Source organism: Octopus bimaculoides, chromosome 22 (genome assembly GCF_046866305.1).
Source record: "Octopus bimaculoides isolate indiv1 chromosome 22, ASM4686630v1, whole genome shotgun sequence".
Taxonomy (NCBI): domain Eukaryota; kingdom Metazoa; phylum Mollusca; class Cephalopoda; order Octopoda; family Octopodidae; genus Octopus; species Octopus bimaculoides.
In genome coordinates this window covers 28,895,902-28,923,401 of record NC_142949.1, presented here as the reverse complement: position 1 = coordinate 28,923,401, position 27,500 = coordinate 28,895,902, and the positions used below count along the sequence as shown (strand labels likewise).

Sequence of the window (27,500 nt, the reverse complement as noted above, 5' to 3'; positions counted from 1 at the left end):
AGAATTTGTCGAGGCAGATTTTATACTACCAAATGTCTATTGTAGAAGACATTTGCCCCAAGGAGCTTGCAGTGGGACTGTACCTCAAACCAAATAGTCTTTAGGAAGCAAGTTTCTTAACCTCACAGCTACACGCACACATATAAAAGGATAAAGACCCCTTTCAATCATAAATGACCATGGGATTGCACTTAGAAAGTTCCCCTCTGAGGCACAAGTCCAGGGAAGGTTGTTTTTATGGAAGACCAGCAGTCACCCATGCATAACCAGCGTCCTCTCTCCATGTCAACAATATTATCCAAGGGAGAGGCAAAGGCTGCTATATATATATACATACATACATTGTTCTCTCTCTTTATGTATATATATATATATATATAGGTGCAGGAGTGGATGTGTACTAAGTAGCTTGCTTACCAACCACATGGTTCTGAGGTCATTCCCACTGCGTGGCACTTTGGGCAAGTGTCTTCTACTATAGCCTCGGGCCAACCAAAGCCTTGTGAGTGGATTTGGTAGACGGAAAACTGAAAGAAGCCCGTCGTATATATGTATATATATATGTGTGTGTGTATGTGTTTGTGTGTCTGTGTTTGTCCCCCCCAACATCACTTGACAACCGATGCTGGTGTGTTTACGTCCCCGTAACTTAGCGGTTCGGCAAAAGAGACCGATAGAATAAGTACTAGGCTTCCAAAGAATACATCCTGGGTCGATTTGCTCGACTAAAGGCGGTGCTCCAGCATGGCCGCAGTCAAATGACTGAAGCAAGTAAAAGAGAGTAAAAGAGTATATATGATATAGGTGCAGGCATGGCTGTGTGGTAAGAAGTTTGCTTCGCAACCTCATGGTTTCTGGTTCAGTTTCGCTTCATAGCTTTTTAGCAAATGACTTCTATTATAGCCCTGGGTCAATGAAAATCTTGTGAGTGGACTTGGGAGGTGGAAACTGGAAGAAGCACGTTGTATATATATGTGTGTGTGTGTGTGTGTGAGAATGTGTTTTTGTGTCTCCTTGTCTTGACATTTTGTGGTGACTGTAAACGTATTCTATAGTCAGATGCTCTTCTTCCTGTCATGACTTACTTGTTTTCAAGTAAGTTACTTTATTCCATTAGACTTTGTATATTAAGCTAATGACTTGTGGTGGTATGGGAAGCGGTTGCATAATGTTTATACAGCATATAAACACGCTTCATTACTGCCACGCACACACACACACACACCCATCCATGCACACATACACAAACCCTAACACATATCCATGCACACACACGACCACAAATACATACAACTACGGACACACAAGCACAGACACACCCATAGACAAATACATACATAGACACAAACATGGGCACACAAACAATGACACAGACACACTCACACATGCACACAAACACACCCACAGACACGTAAATACACAAACACATACAGACACAAACGCACACTCACACACACACATGTGCAGGCTCACACACATGTGCAGGCTCACACACATCAGGATTCCACACAGTTTTCATTTACCAACTCTTTTGCCAATCAAAATTTCATCTTCCAAATTTCACACTTCTCCTTTTAAACTCAGCTCATTAAAGCCCAATTTACTATTTAATTAAATTATCGGCCAACACAATCATTAATTATTAGTGACACTACCATATCTGATGGGTTCATAAAGCCATTAGCTGCTCATTTCTGTGTGGGCAGGGTGGGGTGAATATGACCTCTGCAGTAGGTTGCAAACAAGGTCTAGTCTTTGTTGAGGTCATTCACTCTTTTTATGTCCAGAGCAAAACACATAAACATCTATTCACGCTTGTGTCAGTGAACTTGTTTACAAATTTCACCTGACTTCAATAAAATCTTGCCTTGTTTCAATATAGATGACACATGTTTATTGTATAATTCAAATAATTAATGCACATACGCACACACATATATATATATGTATGTGTGTATGTATGAATGTGTGTATGTATGAATATGTGTGTGTAGGTATGTTTCAATGTATGTATGTATCTATCTACCTATCATCACACATTCACAAATTATATATCATATATATATATATATATATATATATATATACACACACACACACACACACATATATATATATATATGTATACACACATATATACATGCACACATACATTATTTATATATAAATGAATACAAATATATATATAGATGTGTGTACATGTGTGTGTCTGAATTTAGCTATCTAGCCATATACACATACATATATGAATCTACTTATTATATATATTGATATGTATATTGTATGCATATGTACACACACACGTATGCATGTATGTAAATGTAGATGTATGTTTGTATAATGGCAGGAAAAACACAGATGTAGAATGACAATATTCTTGATTAATTGAATCTAGAAAATTACAGAGCACAAGAAAAATAGGAGCTTAGAAATATTGGCAGCTCAAGTTGGAATTACAATTTAAATACGTTTTTTGGTTAGGCTTGGATGGGGAGAAAAAAGTAGGAAAAAAATTAAAGGGAAATTTAGGGATAGGCGCAGGAGTGGCTGTGTGGTAAGTAGCTTGCTTACCAACCACATGGTTCTGGGTTCATTCCCACTGCGTGGCACCTTGGGCAAGTGTCTTCTATTATAGCCTCGGGCCGACCAAAGCCTTGTGAGTGGATTTGGTAGACGGAAACTGATAGAAGCCTGTCGTATATATATGTGTGTGTGTGTGTGTGTGTGTGTGTGTGTGTGTGTGTGTGTGTGTGTGTGTGTGTTTGTGTGTATGTTTGTGTGTCTGTGTTTGTCTCCCAATATTGCTTGACAACCGATGCTGGTGTGTTTATGTCCCTGCAACTTAGTGGTTCGGCAAAAGAGACAGATAGAATAAGTACTAGGCATCCAAAGAATAAGTCCTGGGGTCGATTTGCTCGACTAAAGGTGGTGCTCCAGCACAGCCGCAGTCAAATGACTGAAACAAGTAAAAGAGTAAAAGTGGGTCCTTTTGGCAGAATGTTAGCAAAAATCATAAACCCTTAAGGGCTGATTGATTGGCCAAAAAGTCGAATGACGCAGAAGACGACTAGGCCAAACTGTTGGCCTGGTAATATTTGTCTTGTGATTAGCTGGTTGGTCCTCATACTAGCCAATCAGACCACTTCTCACATTCCCTTCACATCTGGGTCCTTCGATGGTGGCTTCCATGATAGTTTTCTGTGTTCTGTGATTCTACATCAATTTTTTTGTGTTCCAAGTGAGCATCATGAAATTTCACCACATCCAACAGTAACGCTGATGAAATTATAGTTAGCGAGTCCGGTTTCTCCCAGCCTAGTGGTCAATTTGACACTAAAACTGGCGAAAACAACCAGGGAAATAATGGAGAAGATCAAAATGACAATGGTGATGAAGATAATGTTGTGAACCTTTACTTTAGGATTAGGGATACTGAACTAGATAGAGATGACCCCTTTGAATTCTTAGAAAATACAGGGCCTAGAAATATACCATCCCAGTGAAAAATTTTAAGCTGTTTTTCAAATGGAATCTTATTCAAATGTTTGTCAGAGAGACCAATCAGCATGCTGCCAACTTTCTCAGGAACACTCAGCTCAAGAGGGTATCCCTTGGTTATAGACGGCTCTGTCTTTTTGGAACTGAAACTCCAAAGAAAGCTCCATCTCTAAAGGTTTAAATTTGAAGGGTCAATTTCTTACACCCATCGAATCCTCTCTTGTGCATGTCTGACTGATATCATAGTTGTTTATGCTAATCTGAGAAAAATAAAATTAATTCTGTGCTCTTCAAGGAAGGGAAGTTAAGCTTTAACCCTTTCGTTACCAACCCGGCTGAAACCGGCTCTGGCTCTGAGTACAAATGTCTTGTTTCCATAAGTTTTGAATTAAAATCTTCCACCAAACCTTAGTCACAATTTATGTTCCTAACACTAGCTGAATGATAACTAAGTTATTTTACTAAATTCTTTGTTATATTTAAAATTAATTGAAAAAAACACAGAGCATCTCGAAATAAATACGGTAACGAAAGGGTTAGAGAAGACATGAGGACTGGAAGCAAGGTTTCAGGTTATTATTTGCTGAAGATTGATTTTTCAGAATTTCACACACCTCTACAATTTTTATGCTGACGGCTTTGACAATGTCGACAATGTAAACCCTTTAGCATTCAGATTACTCTGTCAAATGTAATCCTTATTTATTCACCTTGTTTTGAATTAATCATGGATTATCTTATAGCTTCAAGATTTCAACGATGTAATTACTCTTTTACTCTTTTACTTGTTTCAGTCTTTTGACTGTGGCCATGCTGGAGCACTGCCTTTAGTCGAGCAAATCGACCCCAGGACTTATTCTTTAGAAGCTTAGTACTTATTCTATCGGTCTCTTCTTTTGCCGAACCGCTAAGTTACGGGGACATAAACACACCAGCATCGGTTGTCAAGCGATGTTGGAGGGACAGACACAGACACAAACACATACACACATACATATATATATATATACATATATACGACGGGCTTCTTTCAGTTTCCGTCTACCAAATCCACTCACAAGGCTTTGGTCGGCCCGAGGCTATAGTAGAAGACACTTACCCAAGGTGCCACGCAGTGAGACTGAACCCGGGACCATGTGGTTGGTAAGCAAGCTACTTACCACACAGCCACTCCTGCGCCTAATTGTTTATTTTTAGAACGAAATTGTAGGGTAGGTGCGAGAGGCCAGATCTAACCAGTTTGAACATAAAACAGATAGAATACTCGGACCGGATATGGCCAGTTTAAATACTAAAAAGTAATCCTGATGACATTTTTGCTGTCACTGTTACTGATGGTGATGGTGATGATGATGATGGTGATGACGATAATGGTGATGGTGATGGTGATGATGATGATGGTGATGACGATGATAGCCATGCAGAACCAATGTTTATTCTCCATCTTACCGATATTAATTTGCTTCTTTCAAAGTTTCTTTTTCATTTTTTTCTTATAGCTGTTTTCATCTTTCTCTCTTCTTTCCGTTTTATTATACATTTTCATGTATTTGTTTTTTTAAAATTTGGCTGTTATTTGAAAGCATGTTGAGTGACCTCAACATATTGAGACCCCCCCCCCCCCATTCCATCTGCTGGATCTATCTGCACCCATGCATGAAGAAAGGAACATTGGAGTTTAAAAAACATCTGGATATATTGGTTAAAAAAAGCAGGTGGTGGTAGTGGTGATGGTGTTGGTGGGGATGATGGAGGTGGCGATGGTGTTGGTGTGATGATGTTGGTGGTGATGGCAGTGGTAGCGGTGGCAGTGGTGGTGGCGGTGGCAGTGGTGGTGAGGTGGACATTATGAAAGTCAAAGGATAGAGGGCAACATTTTTAAAACATTGGAATTTTGTAAAGTATAGTTTTTTTTTGTTTTTTTTCGGAATCGAAATCTCTGTATATTTCCATATGGAATTCCCCGGATATTATTGAAAAAGAGAAAAACAAAAGATTTGTGTGTGTATGTGTGTGTATGTAAGTGCATGTGTATGGTATTCCAGATTTTTAAAAACTGTTTTGGTGGGTGAAATTTGTAATCTTTATTGTCGAAAAGAACGCAATTCCAAAGAAATGAAAGAAACCAAACAAAGAGATGCTGGGTACTTATTTGACATGTCAGTTCCCTAATTTCTTCTATTCAAATGTTTATACTCACCCCTTACAGCTACAGACCACTACTTTGCTTGTGTGTGCATGTGTTCATGTATTCACTTGATGAAAATGGTTTTTTCTAATGATGTAACCTCTCCATTAATCAATGAATAACTCATTGGAAACAGCTGTAGTGGATTGACACATTATATGTCTTCTTATTTATCTATTCATTATTCGCCTCACTCGGAACCTACTCCTTGCAAAGATCCGACGTATACTATGGATTATACATTTAGTGCAATGTGTGTTTCCTGATTAGCCCCCAGGGCTATTGATATACTCAGTTGGGTGCCGTTAATCATATACATAACCTCAATACCCTTCTGCCTGTACTTTAGTAACCCCGTATGTTGTCCTCTATTTTTGTTGTGTACACATTTTTTCAACCCAATCTGGTGTCTTGCCATTTGAGTGCTTGAGTCACTCAAATCCTGATCTATTACACACACAGACACACACACATATATGTGTGTGTGTGTGTGTATGTGTGTGTATATATATATGTGTATGTGTGTGTGTGTGTGTGTGTGTGTATGTGTGTGTATATATATATGTGTGTGTGTGTGTGTGTGTGTGTGTGTGTGTGTGTATGTATGTATATATATTTATATATATATATAAAACATACACTTTTCAGTTTGAAAACGGCTACTTGAAGCTTGAAACTCATATCAGAGTAATTTACTGTAAACTATTAATAAGATTAAAATAATAATTATTCCTCCAAAAATAGCCATATCTACTCACTTTTTGAAATATATATATACACACACATATATATATATGTGTGTGTGTGTGTGTGTGTGTGTATGTGTGTCTGTATATACTATCAGACATCAACACAGCCCCCTGCCACCCACCTAATAAAAGATATCAGTATAAAAGATACCTAATAAAAGATATCAGTAAACAGATTTTTGAACTTATCTTCAAATGAAGATATTTTCAACGCAGTGGCTCCTGTTTACAATGAAGTGCTAGCGGCCAGCAGGTTCAAGGCCCATATAGTATATACACCAGGATCGAACAACCATAAAAGGAAACACCCACTGCAAGACCTTATGGTTCACTCCCCACTACTCCCTAAACGCATAGGTAAAATTTTTCTTAGGTTGGTGGATGAGGATTTCATGCAATCACACAAATATAGAAAGATCTTTAACAGACATAACTTAAGAATCTCTTTCAGTTTTGCACCCAATGTTAAGAAAAAATTACTTAGCACTCCTGTTGGCACTCTGTCGCTTACGACGTCGAGGGTTGGCATTAGGAAGGGCATCCTGCTGTAGAAACTCTGCCAGATCAGATTGGAGCCTGGTGTAGCCATCTGGTTTCACCAGTCCTCAGTCAAATCGTCCAAAGTCAACCGCGGCAGAATTTGAACTCAAAACGTAGCAGCAGACGAAATACCGCTAAGCATTTTGCTGACAATCATAATAATAATAATAATAGCAACAATAACAATAATAATGATGATGATGACAATGATGACAACAATACTAGAATTTAAAACATATAAAGCAAAGATTTCTAGAAACGAAAACCAAAACCAAAACAAAAAAACATGAAAATTGTCAGATTTTCTCCTTTCAATAGACTTTAACAATGCTTTTTCTCTCTTTTTAGTTTTACATAGTTGTTTATTCTTTTATACTTGTGTTTCTTTCATATCTGTTTTTCTATTTTTCTATTCAGTTTAGGCATTTATATTTTTTGTTTTATATATATATATATATATATATATATATATATACTGGTATCGATTTATATTAATGTATGTTATATTTTTATGTCGTTATGTAGTTTTGTCTTTATGTGGTTATATGTTTTTTATTTGTTGTGTGTGGTATTTTTGTATTTTTTGTTTCAGTTTATCTTTATGTTATCTGTTTATGTTTTTATATGCCTATAAATTTCTCTCTCTCTCTGTTCATCTCTCTGTCTTTCTTTCTCTGCGTTTCTCTCTCTCTCTCTCTCTGTATTTCCCTCTGAATATATATAGGTGCAGGTATGGCTGTGTGGTAATAGGCTTGCTTCCCAACCACATGGTTCTGGGCTCAGTCTCATTGAGTGGCAGCCTTGGGCAAGTGTCTTCTACTATAGATGACACTTGGGCCAATCAAAGCCTTGTGCAGTGGAATTAGTAGAGGGAAACTGAAAGAGGTCTATTGTAAAACCCTGCCGAAACAGACACAGTAGTCTGGTGCAGGCAGAGGATGTTGTAGCATGGAAATCTAAATTTATTTACGGGGACAGCAACTGAGTATCGCTCGAGGAGAAACATATTGATCTTCTTATACAGGTAAATAGTTACATAACTTAATTTAAACTTAACTTTAGATCCAGTATATATGAGGATCTGTATGCATCGAAACATTTGTAGCGATTAAAAAGCTGCCTAACCGTACTTAATCTTCCTTTTAACTCTTTTACATTTTACTTTTTATTTTCACACACGAGGAATACCTAAGACTAGAACTGGTAGCATACCATTAGAATACTACCGGCTATTTGGGAATTCTAAGGATGAATCAGCTCTATTTGTACTCTTATATGTTCTTAACAGAACATACCTCAACTGTATATATATATATATATATATGTCTGTTACAGTCTGTCAGATATAGGCCATGATGAATACCACAAGGTATTGAAAATACGTATTCGCCTTTATATATTTAATCCTTTATATTGAACACTCAATATTTCATATATTCAATAAGACATATTCCATATATTCAATAAGACATTCAATACTTCATTTCATTGTACCATCCATTTTTATATTATATATTATATATTCCATATTCTATATCCTACATTAATTTTACAAGAATATAAATAAAACATAAAAAACAGAGTTGGAACTCTTTTAAATAAAATAATATATTCCTCTATACACGATCATACAAAACCCTTTTTTTGTATTTATTTTTACTCACACACACACACACACACACATATATATATATATATATATATATATATATCTGTCTTATATCTCTGATAGTATAAAGAGGGTCTAATAAGGTTAAAATCAGAAAAGACATTGGGTCATAAAGTTCTGCCTTTGAAAATTCCAAGGTGACTATAATGGCAATTAAAAGTGTAAAGAAATGTGATGATGATGATGATGACGATGATGATGATATTGATGATGAAAATGATGATGATGTGGAGGATAAGGAGTTAAGAGGAGAATGAGAATGAAGATGATGTTGATTGTAATAATGGGATGAAGATAATGATGGTGGTGGTGGTGATGATGACTATGATGATGTTGATGGTGATGATGACAATGTTACAATGGCGATGTTGATGACAACACTGGTGGTGGTGGTGATGGTGGTAGTGGCAACAATGACACTGATTAAAGGTGATGACGATGATGACAGATAAAATATGATGGTGATGATGACAATGGTATCGGTGGTATTGATGGTTTTAATGATGAAGATCTCGTCAAAGATGACAATGACAATCTTGATGACATTGCTACCCTCGCAGCTGCAGCTGCTGATGATGACGATGAGGACAATGATGACAACGATGACGGCAACGGTGATCTTGTTGATGATGATGCTCATGATGATAATGATAGTGATGATGATGATAAAGATGATAGTTAGAGGGTGATGATGACTGTGATGACAATGATGATGGTGGCGATGATTATAATGATGATGATGATGATGGTGCTGACAACATTGCAGCTGTCACTGCTGCTGTTGGTGTGGTGACAATGATAATGATGACGACGACAACGACAGTGATGATGATGATGATGACGATAGTGATGACAACCACACAAAACAAATATTTATTCTCCATCATTCAAGTCAATTTAAAACATTTACTTTCTTCATTCAAGAATTTTTCTCGTTCTTTACAATAAATTTTTTCACCTCTCTTTCTCTCTCCTTTCCATTTTTGTCTATATTTCTACATTTTTCTTTATATTTCTTTCATTTTATTGCTTTTATATCTATTTACATTTTGCATATATTTTTTTTTTAGATGTTTATGTGATTTTTATTATAGATATCTTTAAAAAAGGTACTTGTCACTTTAAATAACATTTTCTCTCTTCGTCTTCTTCTTCACCCATTTACGCTCCTTTTCTTCATCCCCTACGCTAATCATCTATCCATTTATCATTAATTCTTACCATTAAATTAATTTATGACAATAATAACACCAATAATACTAATAATAACAATAACAATAATAATACTGTCAATAATATCAGTAATAATAATAATAATAATAATAATAATAACAACAATGATAATAATAATGATAACAATAATTATAACAATAATATCAATAACAATAATGATGATAATAATATCAATAATAATAATAATAATAATAATAATAATAAAAATAATAATAATAATAATAAGCAGAATAACAATAATAGCTACATTACTACTCATTGATTTTTATATGTGGTTTGGTATTTTTGCTGTTGTATTTTATTTCTTTTGAATTTTTGTGGTTTCTTTTTCCCATGTTGCTAAAATGTAATATGTAAATCTAAAGTGTGGAGTGTCGTAATATAACATGTAATGTGTAAAGTAGGTGGTAAATGTCAAATTTATTAAAGTGTGAAATGTAAAATGTAACAGTGATTTTTGGGAGAAATGTTGAATATAAAATATTAAAAAAAAAAAAAATGTAACCTGTATCATGTAAAGTGAGTGTTATATGTTATATTGACAAGTGGAGCATGAAATGTAAACTGTATTGGATGAAATATGAAATGTTGACTGCAAATTGTGAAATGTCAAATTTCATTTATGAAGTCTGAAAATGTAACTTGTTATGTGTAAAGTAGGTGTTAAATATCATATTTAAAGGATGAAATATGAACTGAGTAATGTGAAATGTAACATGTAATGGGTTTAGAGATGGTGAATGTAAAAGGTAAATGAATGAATTGTAAAAATATAATCTGTTCTATGTAAAGTGGGTGTCAAATGTTGTGTGAAGTGTGAAATCTGATTTTAATCGATAAAAAAAAATATTGACTGCAAATTGTTAAATGTCAAATTTCATGTATGAATTATCAAAATGTAACTTGTAATGTGTAAAGTAGGTGTTATATGTCATATTTGAAGTGTGAAATGTGTAATGTGAAATGCAACATGTAATGGTGGAGGAATGTTAAGTTTAAAAAGTAAATAAATAAAATGTAAAAAATATAAGTTGTATTATGTAATGTGGGTGGTAAATGTTATATAAATATGTAATGTGTGACACGTAACCTATATTATGTAAAGTTGACGTGAAATGTATGAAGATGTGACGTGTGAAATGTGGCCTGTATTATATTAAATTATATATTAGGATGTGAAGTGTGAAAAGTAACTACATCATGAAAAGTGGGTGTGAAATGTAATAATTAAAATGTGAAATGTTAACTGTAAATTGTAAAATGTCAAATTTCATGTATGAATTGTGAGAATGTAACTTGTAATACAATTGTGTGTTGTTACATTTAACATGTTCATATATTTGAACGAGGAAAGATAGTTTGCTGCACAACATGTCTCAAGTGAAGGAATTCTCTTTAACACTGCTTTGTGCATCTTTAATTAATGTATTCCATCTTGACAATGCCATAATTCATGGCTTAGTGGTCTGTTTACTCCTTCATTGTCTAGAACAAGAATCTCTTCTCCCAAGACAACTTACGCAGCTTATTTTCTTATGGTATCAGAACGTACACAAGTATTTTAAATATAACTGACATCACCGTATTGCACACTTTTATACACATCATGTATTGCACATTTTTATAGTGTGATAATGACACTAATGTGGAGGCGCAATGGCCCAGTGGTTAGGGCAGCGGACTCGCGGTCATAGGATCACAGTTTCGATTCCCAGACCGGGCATTGTGAGTGTTTATTGAGCGAAAACACCTAAAGCTCGACAAGGCTCCAGCAGGGGATGGCGGCGAACCCTGCTGTACTCTTCCACCACAACTTTTTCTCACTCTTACTTCCTGTTTCTGTTGTGCCTGTAATTCAAAGGGCCAGCCTTGTCACACTGTGTCACGCTGAATATCCCCGAGAACTATGTTAAGGGTACACGTGCATACCAGCCTCGCCTCTCCACGTCACTGGTGTTATCCAAGGGAAAGACAAAGACTGATACAGCTTGACACCAGTGATGTCACAACTCATTTCTACAACTGAGTGAACTGGAGAAATGTGAAATAAAGTGTCTTGCTCAAGAACACAACACACGGCCTGGTCCAGGAATCAAACTCAGTCTCATGATTGTGAGCCTGATACTCTAACCATTGAGCCATGCACCTGGTGGAATTATGAGGGGATAATTCACTATGAACTATTGATATCAGCCTGTACTCTGATCAGGTAGATTGGGTGTATGGCATTGTGTGACAAAAAATCCTTGCCATTGGTTAACAGAAAGCAATTGCTTCTGCAGCAAGAGAACACAGGACTTCATGTCATTCAAATGACCTGGAATAAACTCCAGGAACTTGAGAGAATCAGACTGATGTCACACCCAGCATATAGTCTGGACTTAACTCCTTCAGATTATTACGTGTTCCTATCCACAGCTCATTTGCTGCACTTGTAATGCTTTATAAACCAAGAGGAGGTGGAAACTTCAGTGAAGGAGTTCTTCCCCTCAAAGGACAAGAAGTGGAATGGGCATGAGATCAAAGAACTAGCAGAAAGGCTGCTTCAGACAAAGCAACAAGATGGTTTCTACTTTGAATGCTAAGGCTGCCCTTGTTGAGAGATGGAGAGGGAGAGGGAGAAAGAGAGAGTAAAGCATTGTTAATGCACCACTCATTAGAAAATGATGGTTAATTATAGTATGAGTGTTGATGATGACGGTGGTGGTGGACAAAGTATTGATGTTGGTGGAGGTGGTGGTGGTGGCAGTGGCAGTAAATATTTGCTACTACCACCAAGATCTGCACCCGCGGTCGGCTTCATCCGGGCTCGTGCCAGCGACTTCCATGCACGTCGCAGCGCCCTCCTACTCGATCGGGCATTGGAAAGTCGCCTCGCCGGTGATCGCGTAACCTGTCGCCCGGCCGGTCCGGCATCAGTCACTCGCTCCAGCGTCATCCATTTTCGGGGGCCGAATAAATTTTTGGCGAATAAAAAAAATAAGATACCAAAATATTGTGAAAATTTTGTCCCAACAGAATACAAATGTCATGCAATTGTCCTCTCACTCTGAAATGCCTACTAAGGTTATACAACCTTAATTTTTTTCCCCATTGTCAGACTCCACCACTACCACCACTACCACCACCATTACCAAAAACAACATCAACAAGGGAATTTCTATGTGGTCACTTGCATTGCTAGAAATAACAGTTGAATCGTCTTTAAATCATGTCCCACGATCTTAGAAAAGACGAGAGATAAAGTGGTTCTGGGGTTTCTTGTTCATCACAAAAAAAGACAGGATGGTCACTTATTGAATGTTTTTGATCATAGCCTGTGGTTAAATAATAGTAACAAAAAAGGAAAAGCAAAAAAAAAAGTCTCAACATTTATTTTAACATCAATGCCGCCAAAACGCTAACACCATCACCACCACCACCACCACCACTAAAACCACCACCTCCACCATCCCCTTCAACACCACCACTAAAACCACCACCTCCACCATCCCCTCCAACACCACCAACATCAACATTATCGCTGCCGCCGCCATCACCATCATCATCAACATTATCGCTGCTACCACCGTTATCATCAACACTCATACTATATTTAACCATCATTTTCTAATGAGTGGTGCATTAACGATGCTTTACTCTCTCTTTCTCCATCTCTCTCCCTATCTTTCTCCCTCTCTCTCTCTTTCGTGCCATCATTCTTTCTTCATTCATTTCCCGCCACTTCTCCTCCTCATCTTCCCTCTTCTATTTTCCCTCCCCTCCTCCATCATTCTCACCCTCCTCCCTTCACTCCATAAAGCTCGTTATTTATAGGCAGTTTTTATTATTTAGTTTCTTCCGTATTTTATTTTTTTTTTTTATATATATTCCTTCATTGCTTTTACTTCGTATTTATTTTCTTGTTTTTTTTTTTGTTTTTCTTGTTCTGTTGGCAGAGGTCATTGGAAAATGATTTATAATTATTCTTGATATTTCTGCAGAATTACTTCAAGAGCACCACCACTCTCAGCCAAATCATCAGGATCAACATTTTTGGGGGGATTATGTGTTTTAGGTTACTTTTTTTTTTACCGATTGCGTGGCATTTGATTTTCACGTGGCCCCTCCTTCACTCTTCTTGTCTCTCCCCTACTCTGTACATTCATACGTGTGCTTGTGTGTGTCTATGTATGTATGTACGTATGTGTGTGTATGTCTGTTTGTATGTATATGTGTGTGTGTGTATGTGTATATATGAGTGTGTATGTGTGATAAATGTGTATGTGGGTATGTATCAATATATATTTGTATATATGTGAACGTGTGTATATAAGGATGTGTACGTTTAAATGTGTGCATGTGTGTATTTTGTTTTGAATCTATGTAACTGTGTGTATATGTGTGTATGCCTACATATATATATATACATACATATATATGTATATGCATATATATATAGAGAGAGAGACATACATACATATATATGTGTGTGTGTGCATATGCATGTGTTTATGCATGGGTATGTGTGTGTGCATATATATATGCATGTGTGTGTGTGCGTGTGTGTATGTACCTTCAGTGTTTTCCATACACGTATGTGGTTATGTGGATTTGAAGGTATGCAGATGTGTGAGTGTGTATATTTTGGCCATTTCATACACTATATATTTATGTACAAGTATATATATGTATGCGTGCCAGTGAGTGCGAATACATATTTATGTGTATATAGATTGTGTGTATATGTGTATAAATATGTTTGTACACATGAATGTATGTGGCTGCGTTTAAGTCTGTGTGTGTTTGGTCAAGTTATAAAGTGTATTTAGGTGTATGTATGTGTGCATGTGTATGTATGCATATGTGCGTTTGTATTTTTTTCTTTGTTTTATATTTTGGCCAATTTATAAAAATATTTCTTCTAGAGAATTTTTAGTCTGATGTCATGAGAATGCAATCATAGCAACTCTTGAAGTAACCTCTACAGAATGGAACTGTCTGGAAATGAAGAAGTAGGGAAGAGAAAATAGAGAAAGAGAAGAGGGAGGGAGGGAAAGAGAAAATAGAGAAAGAGAAGAGGGAGGGAGGGAAAGAGAAAATAGAGAAAGAGAAGAGGGAGGGAGGGAAAATAAAAACCGAAATAAATATAGGAAAAACACAAAGTTGTTTTTAATGACGCGATAAATATAAATTGGTTGTTGGTCTACTCCAGCATGGCCTGACCCATTCTCAAAGAAAGTATCAACTTGTGGTTAAGAAGTTCATAGTTCTGGGTTCAACCAGACAGTGTAGTAATATGAGCAAGTGTCATCTACTAAATTCTTAGACTAACTAGTGCCTTCTCTGTGAAACTGGTAAAGGGAAAATCATCATGTGTGTGTGTGTGTGTGTGTGTGTGCAGGGTTGGATAAAGACCCATCGAGGCCCTACGCACTTAAAAAATTTTGGTGCCCCCATAAAAGATTATGTAATTCAAAATATAAACAATAACAAACCATAAAATAATTTTTTATTTTCCAAAACGAAACAAAACAGTAAGAGGGAAAATAATGTTTATTTTTGTCTACTTCTACTTTATTGATATTTGAAACCATAACAAACAGAAAATTCGTACTTAATCCCTCATCAGTCAACGTCCGAGAGATCATAACAATTTTGCATCGTTATCGCTGATATCGTTCACTCAGGTGGCACCAGTTGCAAAAAGCCACCGGGAATAGCTAACATACAGGACAACGACATATATATATGTATATACATTTTTGTGGACTCTCCTATTGTAGACAAGAGATGGGTGTTCTGAAATTTCTTGCTGAACAACCTGCTCAAGGCTTTGGTCCTCTAAAGTAGAAGACACCTGACCAAGGTGTTGTGCACCTTGGCCACTTGGACAGAATCACACATGGTTGGGGAGCATACTTCTTACCATGCAGCAGCGCCCACATCTATCTATCTGTCTGTCTGTCTTCTGTCTGTCTGTCTGTACATGTGCATGCACACTCATTCACACAAACATACACTACCCATACGTTAGTAACGAACTAAAAGAATGAGAGATCATCATCTCGTTGGCCCATTGATTAATAAATAATTTCTTTAAATAGTAGAATACTGTCAATACAATACCAATGGTTTTATGCAATTTTTTCTGCAATCCTTCAATCATAGTTAGAATAGTAGTGGTAATCATGCCACTATCATTGGATGAGAATACAACATGAGATTTCATAAGAGCACAGATGATACGAAACCAAGAGTCTAGATATATAAGTGAAATGAAGCAATCATCCAAGGACTGTAATATTGATTGCTTCTCTTGAACTGTATAATAGCCGTAAATGGTGTGTTCAGGGAATACTCTTGTTTTGACAGAATTCTGGTTTGATGATCGATAGCTAATAACGAAACGCGTAATTATACAACTGGTACATCGCCCGAGTTTTGGACTGAAATACATGTTCGTAGAGTATTGTGTTCGTAGATGGAAACATATACTGTTGTATTGGTAATACAATATATTGCAGCATCAGGGCTGAGATGAATTTATTAGTTCATGTGTGCACTCTTGCCAAAATGTGTATGAGCGTTGTATGTGAATATCTGTCTATCTGTCTCTCTCTATCTATCTGTCTGTCCGTCTGCCCATCCGTCCATCCACCCATCTATCTATCTTTATAATAAAAGTTTAGAAACTGGTCGCAGTATAATGAGTGAAACTAGTAAAAGATAAAAAAATTTAAAATGAATAATAAATTTGTTTCATTTAATCTATATTTCAGTCCATGTCTGGCTGCCAAGAAGTTTGGCTCTTTCTTCTGTGCTCATAAATTTCTTATTCCTGTAAGTTTCCTCTACTTCTTTTAGGCTACCATTTGACTTTGCATTGAACATTTCTGTCAAATTTAAACTGATTCCTCTGATTGTCTTAACCTGCTTGATCGAATTCAGAGTCAAGTTCTTCTTTCAACTGGTTTGGAGTCTTTCACTCATCATCAAAATCTATCTTCCTTGTGTCTTTTCTGTAAGTATTTCCATGGGCATTGCTCTAATGAACTTTCCGGTCTGCTCCTTTTCCTGGACGCAGTATTTCTATGTTGAGCTTCCTGTTAGCCACAAATCCTTGTATTCTAAAAGCTTCTTCAAAGTGCTGCTATCGGGAAATCACAACCATCATCTTGCATTTGAATTCAGAATCAAGTTAAGATGGTGATTTCTCTTCTTTTTACTGGGTTGGAGTCTTTGACTCATCATCGAAATATAACCTCGATGTGTCTTTTCTATAAGTATTTTCATGGTCATTCCTCTGATGAACTTTACGATCTGATACCCTCTGCCAAGACATTTAATGTGTCAACCGCTTCTTTTCCCAGGCTTATTGTTTCCCCGTCAAGCTTCCGGTTAGTCATAAGTAATTTTTATTCTAGCAGCTTCTTTCCTCGAAACATTACTGTCTGGAAGTCACTTACCATTGTCTTGTTTTCCTCTGGTCTATGATATTCACTTCTTTAAGCTTTTTGCCACTTGATATAATTTGAATCTATAGCCCCCCCTCCTTTCCTTTCTTTGTATTCCCTTAATCTAGGGTGGGGCCTTAAGGTTTGTTTGGAACAAAATCGTATAAAAAAGAAAATTATTATTAGAATTAACAACCAACAAAAATAATTGGTAAGCTAACTGAAAAAATCATCACCAAAATAGCAGAAAAAAAGAAACGACAGTGAAGGTATGCAGACTCTTCAAGAATCGATCCTTTTGGTTATATTAATAATAATAAAGGAGTTACGATGCAAAAACGTATATAATTAATATATTTAATTATATACGTTTTTGCGTAGTAACTCTTTTATTATTATTACTAAAATTAACAGCTACAAAAATAGAAGGCATAAATGAATTAGTTTTAAAGAATTTATAAAAAGGAATTTGACATGATGAAGGCAGATAAGAGATATAGCTAAGTGAGGAATTTGATGGTTAAAAGAATGGTTAAGTAAAAGGAAGACTGATTTCAGCTTTATGGATTTTATCAGAAACATTTTCTTGTAAAGAAATATAATCCCTAACTGTCTCCATTTGAATTAGCATTTTTTTTCTTATCCCAATGATGTTAAGAATTAGCAAAGAAAGAAGATACACAGGTTAAGCAAAAAAAGAACTAAAACACAGGGGTCAGGTTGTGATAAGATATTTGCAAGGTAATTAGAAGTGAGAAAATGTGTAAGTAATGGCATAAACAAGGTGTTTATATTAGCAGATTACAACCAGGGGAAGTGTTCAGGAAAGCACATAAATCATCTTAATTTAAATTTAAATGCGTACTTATCAAGCAAGATGTTTGTTACTCAATTATCTGGTCAGGCTGAGCTTAAAACAGTAACCTGATGAAGAGCTATACTCGAAATTATATATATATATCATCATCATCGTTTAACGTCCGCTTTCCATGTTAGCATGGGTTGGACGATTTGACTGAGGACTGGTGAAACCAGATGGCTACACCAGGTTCCAATCTGATTTGGCAGAGTTTCTACAGCTGGATGCCCTTCCTAACGCCAACCACTCAGAGAGTGTAGTGGGTGCTTTTACGTGCCACCCGCACAAAAGCCAGTCCTGGGGCACTAGAGCCAATAAACACACACACACACACACACACACACACACACACACACACACACATATATATATATATATATATATATATATATATATATATATATATATATATATATATATATACGACGGCCTTCTTTCAGTTTCCGCCTATGAAACCCACTCACAAGGCTTTGGTCGGCTTGAGGCTAGGGCAGAAGCCCTTTCCTTGTTGCCCAAAACCTTGTGATTGGGAAACAAGCATCATACCACACGCCCATGACCGTACCATAAATATTTAAAAGAACGAGTATTAATGGGCGATAACTACTACAAACTTTAGGTTGAGTTTATTGAAAATGTGTGCTTTTCCCACGAGTGCCTGTGTGCGTATGTACGTATGTGTGCATGTATGTGTGCATGTATGTGTGCGTGTGTGTTGATGCAAATGGCTATAAATGGAAGAATTTATATCTACACAAATATGGAACAAGTAAACAAATAATGAAATATATAAATATAATTTCTATGTAAGACATTTAGTTGAGATGCCATGTACAGAGACATTAATGTATGTGTTAATAAAATAATTAGGAATGGATGGGTGTAAAATTATATATGCATAATTATCTATGCATAGAACGCCAGCTAAATGTGCCGATCGCTACTTTCTCTCGTTTGTTCGCTTATACACACATGCACGCATATACATACACTTACAAATACCTATAGCACACACACACACACATGTGTGTGTATAAACTGTTATGTATGAATATTAAAAAGAGTAAGAGAAGATAAATAATAATGACTTTTGGATGATTTAATCAAAACTGTGTCTTTGTGTGTGAGTATATATATATATATATATATATATATATATATATATATATATATAGAGAGAGAGAGAGAGAGATAGATAGATAGATAGATAGATAGATAGATAGATAGATAGATAGATAGATAGATAGATGGATAAGTGAAGCAGCAGGCTTCGATGATGCTGGTGTTGCTGTTCTGCGTCGGCAAGACATATTATTTCATAAAATCAATAAAATGAGTTTAGTGGACTTGATGTGAACTGTGGAAACATAACGTTTCGGACATAATCCTTCTTCAGAGGAAAAGTTCTTTTCAACTTACACGATATAAAACTCTGATGTCTCTCATTAATTTCTCGACTTTCAACTTTTCCCTCGAAGAAAGACTTTGTCCAAAACGTCAGATTTTCCATTCCTCACAGCATGTTCACTCATTTTTGTTTCTCAATTTCACACTGCTGTACACACACACACATTAGATATATACAGTTATGTCTATTTTGTGGAACACAGTTTTCAAATTCACACACATGTATATAGGATGTCATTAAATAGTTACGTTACAGTCATATGTTAAGACATATCTAGGAGAACGCAACGTTACATAAGCAAACATGCTCATGTAAATATATACACATACATGAATTCAGTCGCACACACACGCAATTGCATACATACATATATACAGTGAATAAAAGGGAGAATGTATGCAAAATTATAAAAAAAAACAAAAGAGCTGAGAACATATATAACACGGTGTACTAAAACCAAGTCAACCCTTACGTAAAGGAATGTTGTTGGCACTCCGTCGCTTACGACGTCGAGGGTTCCAGTTGATCCGATCAACGGAACAGCCTGCTCGTGAAATTAACGTGCAAGTGGCTGAGCACTCCACAGACACGTGTACCCTTAACGTAGTTCTCGGGGATTTTCAGCGTGACACAGTGTGACAAGGCCGACCCTTTGAATTACAGGCACAGCAGAAAGTAAGAGTGAGAGAAAGTTGTGGTGAAAGAGTACAGCAGGGTTCGCCACCATCCCCTGCCGGAGCCTCGTGGAACTTTAGGTGTTTTCGCTCAATAAACACTCACAACGCCCGGTCTGGGAATCGAAACCGCAATCCTATGACCGCGAGTCCGCTGCCCTAACCACTGGGCCATTGCGCCTCCACATGTAAAGGGATATACATCCATATATACACTCACGTGGATACATTATAAAAACTCTAAAATGCTAATGGTGAATCATATGGTTACATTCAATATATATGGAACACGGAAAGCGAAATAGATTTTAAGGTCGAGGGAATACGTTCATAAAAACAAATTAAAATAGTTAAGTGAATATTGAGAATTTGTTATATTCTATATGTGTATACTTATTTGATTACATGTAAGTTTTAAAATTTGGTGAAATTCCGACTTTTTATATTTTGGCATGAAAAGTTTCGTTCTAAATATCGGTTGAAAATTAGTGTTTTAGAAAAACGAATTTCGAAGATCTTGGTTGTGCACAGGTTGCAAAGATTTCCGTGTTTCCATTATAAGATGTGTCTTCGGTTGATGTTTTGGTTGATGTTGTTATCAAATCCCAAATAAAACCGCAGTGGAGTATTATTTTCTGTATGTGTGTATGTGTGTACTTTGTATGGTGCACTGGTAAATTCCAAGAGGCAGTTGTTGGAGGTCATGAATTTGAAATTGTTAGCGTTTGGTTTGGTTGTAGACTGGTTTAATCCAGACAAGTTGGAAGAAGTAAGAATATGAGATAAAGTAGAAGTGGTGGAGTAAGATATTTTTATTGTAATGTTATCAAACCTTTTGTCATTTTGCACTGTACAGGGATGTATTTCTTAAGTAAGATAAGTGTATCTTTGTTACTAGGGTAGCAACGACTGAATTAAAAGGAAGATCATTAAATACCTTTGTTTAGGTCTCCTGATTCTTTTCTGCGACATTCTAATCACATATCCAAAGCACTGGAGCTGTGACCTTTCAATATGAAGCAGCGGCTCCACATAGTGAAAGGGGAGGGTAGAGAGGAACAGTATAATAGAAGTACAGAGAAATGAGAAGCACACATAATATGCAGTGTGGATGGAGGTGAGAGAAGAATGTACGGGGAAAGCGATTGAGGTCAGAGGTACATAGGGAAAAAACAGTATATATACTATTTAATGTATATTAAATATATTTTGTAAGGTACATATGAAAACTTGATTTGTTATAACATTGCCGTAATATTTTAAATCATATTGTGCAAACTTAACGCTTGTCTTATTTTTGGTAGATTTAATTCATTCAGAGACTATCAAATTATTTATTACAAGCAGTAGGAGTAAAATCCCCCTTAAGTCTTTATATAATTTGGACTGGTATTTCTTTAATAATAACTCATGTATAAGGTGAAGAAATAGATGTGTGGTTAAGAAACTTGCTTCACAACCAGCTGGTTTCAGGTTCAGTCCCCCTGTGTGGAATTTTGAGTCAATCAATGCCTTGCGAGTGAATTTGGTAAATGAAAACTGTGTGGAAGCCAATCGAGTGTGTACATATATGTATGTGTGTGTGTGTGTGTGTGTGTGTGTGTGTGTGTGCATTTGTGTGTCTATCTGCATGTGTCTTTATGACTGTATTCGTCACCTCAGCGCCTTGCTTGATAAGCAAAGTTAGCTTGTTTACATCTCAGTAACTTAGTAGTTTAGCAAAAAAGATCAGCAAAATAAGAACCGGACTTTAAACAAAACAGAAGTACTGGGGTCGATTCATTCAACTAAAATCCTTCAAGGTAGCGCCCCAGCATGGCCACAGTCCAGTGACTGAAACAAGCAAAAGACAAAAGATAAGCTATCAGTTTTTGCAGAGTAAATTAACCTAATAAAAGTTTTCTGTTTTAAATTCGCTTTATGGTTCTTTATGGTACTTAAATGTAAAGTAAGGCTGCTGTGTTTTATTGATTCAGTGCTGTCATCAGAGTTAAGGACGGACATAGCTTTTTTTTGGCCATTAGTATTAATCTCCTGGTGTTCCAGTTAGCTTTCCAGGAAGTTTTTGAAGTTGGAAGCAGATACAAATCTGAAGTGATAAGTGTTCTGTATTTCATAATGATTTTCATAGTTCATCAGATTGCACAAAGTTTTATTAGAATTTTTAATTTCCCTCGGTATGACAGATAATTCCGTCTGGAAGATATCGCTGAATTTTCTAAATTTAAAATGTTTCACAAAGGAAAACATTTTGTCTTCACCTCGCTGGAGTAGTTTGCTGATTGGTAGGCAATTGTTTGACTCAAAGCCAAATCTGAAGTTTGTCCAGTTATGTTGTTTATCGAAGAACATAACCGACCACCTACGTCTTGCAATGATCTGGGGGTTTTTTTTTTTGCATTTGGTTCTCAAGATAAATTTTTTCAAACAGTTATAACTACATTTTGGTAGATATATTGATTTTTTTTTGTTTCAGTAATTTTGCACTGTGGTTGGTAAAGGACTGCAGAGGAAACGACCTTTATATCATTTTGAATTTTGGCACAAGGTGCCAAAATAATGGCATCTTGATAAAAAAAAAAAAAATTGATAAGAAAAAAAGAAGCAATTTTAGAGGGAGAAGTTTTAACGATTACATCGACCTCAGCAATTGACTAGTACTTTATTTCATCGACTCTAGAGGATGAACTGCAAAGTTGACCTGGGTGGGATTTGAACTCGGAAAGTAAAGAATCAGAAGAAACAATGCTAAGTATTCTATCCATTACAGAGAACCCCAGGCTTTCTTCATCCTTTGTAGAAATGTTGTCACTTTGTCAGCTTCTAACAAAATTTCTTCAAAGCCATCCAATCATTTTGGACTATAGTCCTCTCGCAATATGTTTCTTTAAGATAGCATCAAGCTATTCAGCAATTCTCTGAGCTTGGAGTGTAATTTGAAAGATTATAGCTTGGCGGAAAGGTGTTTTTCTGTTTGTGAGTTTTTATTGTACCATAGATATATTCTAGATTAAACTCTCTTGTGTATTGAACAGGAACAGATCCTATTTGTGCGTTAACAGATGTAATTTACTTATCTGGTTTAATTTTTAGTTGTACAGCATCATTGTTCTTAATACTGACAAATTGACTGTTATCATTGCATTGCATATTGTTGATTTTTTAAAAATGTATTCGTCTTTGTTCATTATAACCCAGCTCTTATCGCTTCTACATATTACAATTTTATTGTCGAGCTTTTCTGTTTTTGATCCTATATAGCTAGATTAAGATTATCGCTAAGTACGTATTATGTGAGTTTTTTTGTAGTTGTGTTTGTATCTGCTTGTTTTCTTCACACCTGAATAAGTCTCACAGATTGTCGCCAATTCTTATTATGCTTTTATCATCGAAAGTCTCTCCAGAGACTGATAAAGCAATTCAAGTTCAGTTTATTCTTCTGTTTTGGTCGTAATTTCCTTTTAGATGATAATTTGTGCCGATGCTTGGGTGCATACATACATACACACACACACACACACACATAAACACGCACACATACATACATACATGTACACACATATATACTCACACATACATAAATAGATATACATACATGCACAAGTACATGTATACATACATACGTGCTTACATACTCACACAGACATACATATGTAGTGATATCACCTTTTATAGAAAATACGTTGTAAATATGAGTTTCATGCAAAACCAACAAATCGATTAGTTAATTAATTAATTAAACAATCAGCAGACAACCAATATTAGCTGCCAATATTGGAATATTTAAAATATACAAGAATTTCAATGGTAGCACAATGTTGAGTAATAAATGTTTTAAGGGTGAAACTTATAAGATTTCAGCTTCATACCAAGAGATTTTAAAAAACATTTGTTGCTAGTTTTAGCCTGAGGCTGTGGTTATGCTAGGGCACCACCATTAAAATTATAATCGTCCGTAGAAGGACTTAAACTAGCGTCTTTCAGATTTCATCAATTCATAAAAGTCTGATGTTCTGCTGCCTGAGCTATGCAGGCCGACAAAATCCACCCCCAAGGCATTGGTCAGTCAGGGACTATAGTGAAAGATACTTGTCCAAAGTGCCACGCATTATAACTATACCTGAAACTGAAAATATCTTTTAACACTTTTACTCGCTTCAGTCATTTGACTGCGGCCATGCTGGAGCACTGCCTTTAGTCGAGCTAATCGACCCCAGGACTTATTATTTGTAAGCCTAGTACTTATTCTATCGGTCTCTATCGGTTAGCATTATATATATAAGAAAATGAAAAATAATAATAAGGCAGAATGCTAAACTGGAAGCATATTTTAATAAAGATTTCTAACCGGCTTTCATTGCGAAAGCAAATTTTCAAGAAGAGGGAGAATGAAAATGTTTTTTACAAAGAAGTACAAAATGAAGAAAATAATATATTAAAAAAATAATATATAAAAAAATAAATATACCAATACATTATATTGTCTTTGAGCTTTTGAAGTTCAATGGTAGTTCATGTATATAATGGTTGGAAAAATAAGGATGCATGAGAATTGAGAGTTGTGTTAGGTTTAAAAAAAGGGTTAAAAGTTTGTGTTAAGCAGGAAGTGTGGTGTCAAAACAGGAAGTGTGTGTAAGGGGAGACAAATGTTTTTAGTTGGAGTTATGAACTCTTTTTCAACAGAGTTCTTAACATTCTGCCTTATTATTATTTTTCATTTTCCTATTATTTCTCCACGTGCGGTTAACACAACCCCACTATTTACTGACTTAAATATATATATATATATATATATATATATATATATATATATACATATATACGACGGGCTTCTTTTAGTTTCTGTCTCCCAAATCCACTCACAAGGCTTTGGTCGGCTCGAAGCTATAGTAGAAGACACTTGGGACTGAACGCGGAACCATGTGGTTGGTAAGCAAGCTACTTACCACACAGCCGGACAAACTTATGAAAATGATTTAGACTGGCGAGGGGTTAAAGGCTTTGCGATTTTCGTGTGGTCAAAACTTTATTGGTTGCTATAAACGATATACTTCTAGATAGAAGAGATGATAACCTAGATGAAATACATCATTTTCTCTCGTTTAAACATCATCAGACCTTAATTGTAATTTATGGTAGTGAAATACGCAATTACTTTCTATATAATGATAATGCTGATGTCTTTTATTGCTAGGAGGGCGACAGTTAGAGTATATTACAAGGACAAATTATAATGGGGTGGGGAGGACATACAACACTAATAATGTTTCCAAGTTTTGGCAAAAGGCCACGTAATTGTGGGAATGGATTTTGCTTAGGGGTTGCAAACCCAAGCTGGAAATTCTTTTGCAAACAAGTTCAATGTTTTTGTTAAATGTTACTAACAAAACACACATAGAAATACTACTACTACTACTACTATTACTACTGCTGATGTTGATGGTGCTGCTTTCAAGTTTTGGCACAAGGCCAGCAATTTCAAGGGAGGGTGTAAGTCGATTAGATCGACTCCTAGGATTCAACTGGTAATTATGTCATCGACCTTGGAAGGATGAAAGGCAAAGTCGACCTTGGTGGTATTTGAACCCAGGATGTAATGATAGATGATATGCTGCTAAGCATTTCGACCGGTGTGCTAACGATTCTGCCAGCTCACCAGACTTACAATTACTATTGCTGCTGCTGCTACTACTACTACTACTACTACTACTACTAATAATAATAATAATAATGATAATGACAACAACAATAGTAATCCCTTCTGCTATAGGCACAATTTTTGGGTCAATCATATTGACCCCAGTGCTCCACTGATAATTATTTTATCGACCCTGAAAGGATGAAAGGTAAAGTTGACCTTGACAGAATTTGAACTCAGGCCGTAAAGATGAACAAAATGCCACTAAGCATTTTGCCTGGCGTGCTAACGATTCTGCCAGCTTACCACCTAACAATAATAATAATAATAATATTCCTTTTTTTCTATAAGCATAAGACCTGAAATTTGAGGGCAGATGACTAGTTGGATACATCGACCCCAGTGCTCAACTAGTACATATTTTATAGACCCTGAAGGGATGAAATGCAAAGTCAACCTTGGTAGAATTTGTACTCAGAACGTAAAAATGGATGAAATGCTATTAACCATTTTGCTCAGCATTCTAACAATTCTGCCATTGTTTTTTTTTTTTCAGAACTTGTCAATGAAAGTGCCTTAAAGATTCCTGTGAAACCAAGTGTGGACACAGAAGTGAAATCATTGAAGCACATCCTGAATCCACACTTGAGAGAAACTGTTCTACACCCAACCAATCCTTTTCAAGTTGAGCTCCTCTCTGGTATGTAAACACCTCGTTCATTCATTCCTCTTCTGCCTCCTCTTCCCCCCACATTCTTTTTCCCTCCCTTCCTCCTCTCTGCTACTCCACCCCCTCCTTCACTGCACCCCAGGGAAGATCTTCAAACACTAGCTCAGCCTTGGTGATCTTGGCCACTAGCTCAACCTTGGTGATCTTGGCCACTAGCTCAACCTTGGTGTCCCAGGTAGAGTGGTTGGTGTCTTTCCCAACTGCGCCCCGCCCATAATAATTCATGGGATTACAATCAGGAGAATGAGGAGGCCAGGAATATAAGACGGATTTCTTTCAGTTTCTTTTCTACTCTAGGCATAAGACCTGAAATTTTTGGGGAGGGGGCTAGTCGATTAGAAGAACACCAGTATGCAACTGGTATTTAATTTATCAACCCTGAAAGGGTGAAAGGCAAAGTGAACCTCGGCGGAATTTGAACTCAGAGCGTAACGGCAGACGAAATACCGCTAAGCATTTTTGCCGGCGTGCTAACGATTCTACTAGCTCGCCGCCTTCTTTCAGTTTCTGTCTACCAAATCCACTCACAAGGCTTTGGTCAGCCTGAGTCTCCCAAGGTGCCACACAGTGAGACTGAACCTGGAATCATGTGGTTGGAGAGCAAGCTTCTTACCACACAGCCAGGCCTGCGCCTGTGTTCGTATGTTTTATGTTTGTCTTGAATTTCCTCATATAGCACTCCTACCACTACTACTTATTTGTTTTTTTTTCTAGATATTCTTATTTAAATAAGTTCAAATGCGTGCCCTATCTGATTTGCCAAAAGAACAAATTGTGTGTGTGTGTGTGCGTGTGTTTGTGTGTGTGTGTGTGTGTGTAGATACTCACTCACACATATAGATGCAAACATCTATTTGTAGTAAACTGTTTTTTTATAG

At 36.3% G+C, this 27,500-nt stretch overlaps 1 protein-coding gene across 2 annotated transcripts in view; it reads left to right on the top strand.

Moving 5' to 3' along the window:
* LOC106873056 (HEAT repeat-containing protein 4) overlaps positions 1-27,500 on the top strand; it is a 401,083-nt gene that overhangs the window by 77,309 nt on the left and 296,274 nt on the right. For both annotated transcript variants that reach the window (XM_089339954.1, XM_089339953.1), the window contains exon 4: positions 26,449-26,592. In XM_089339954.1, the coding sequence (XP_089196080.1) occupies positions 26,449-26,592 (144 nt within the window). The remainder of the gene's footprint in view (positions 1-26,448; positions 26,593-27,500) is intronic.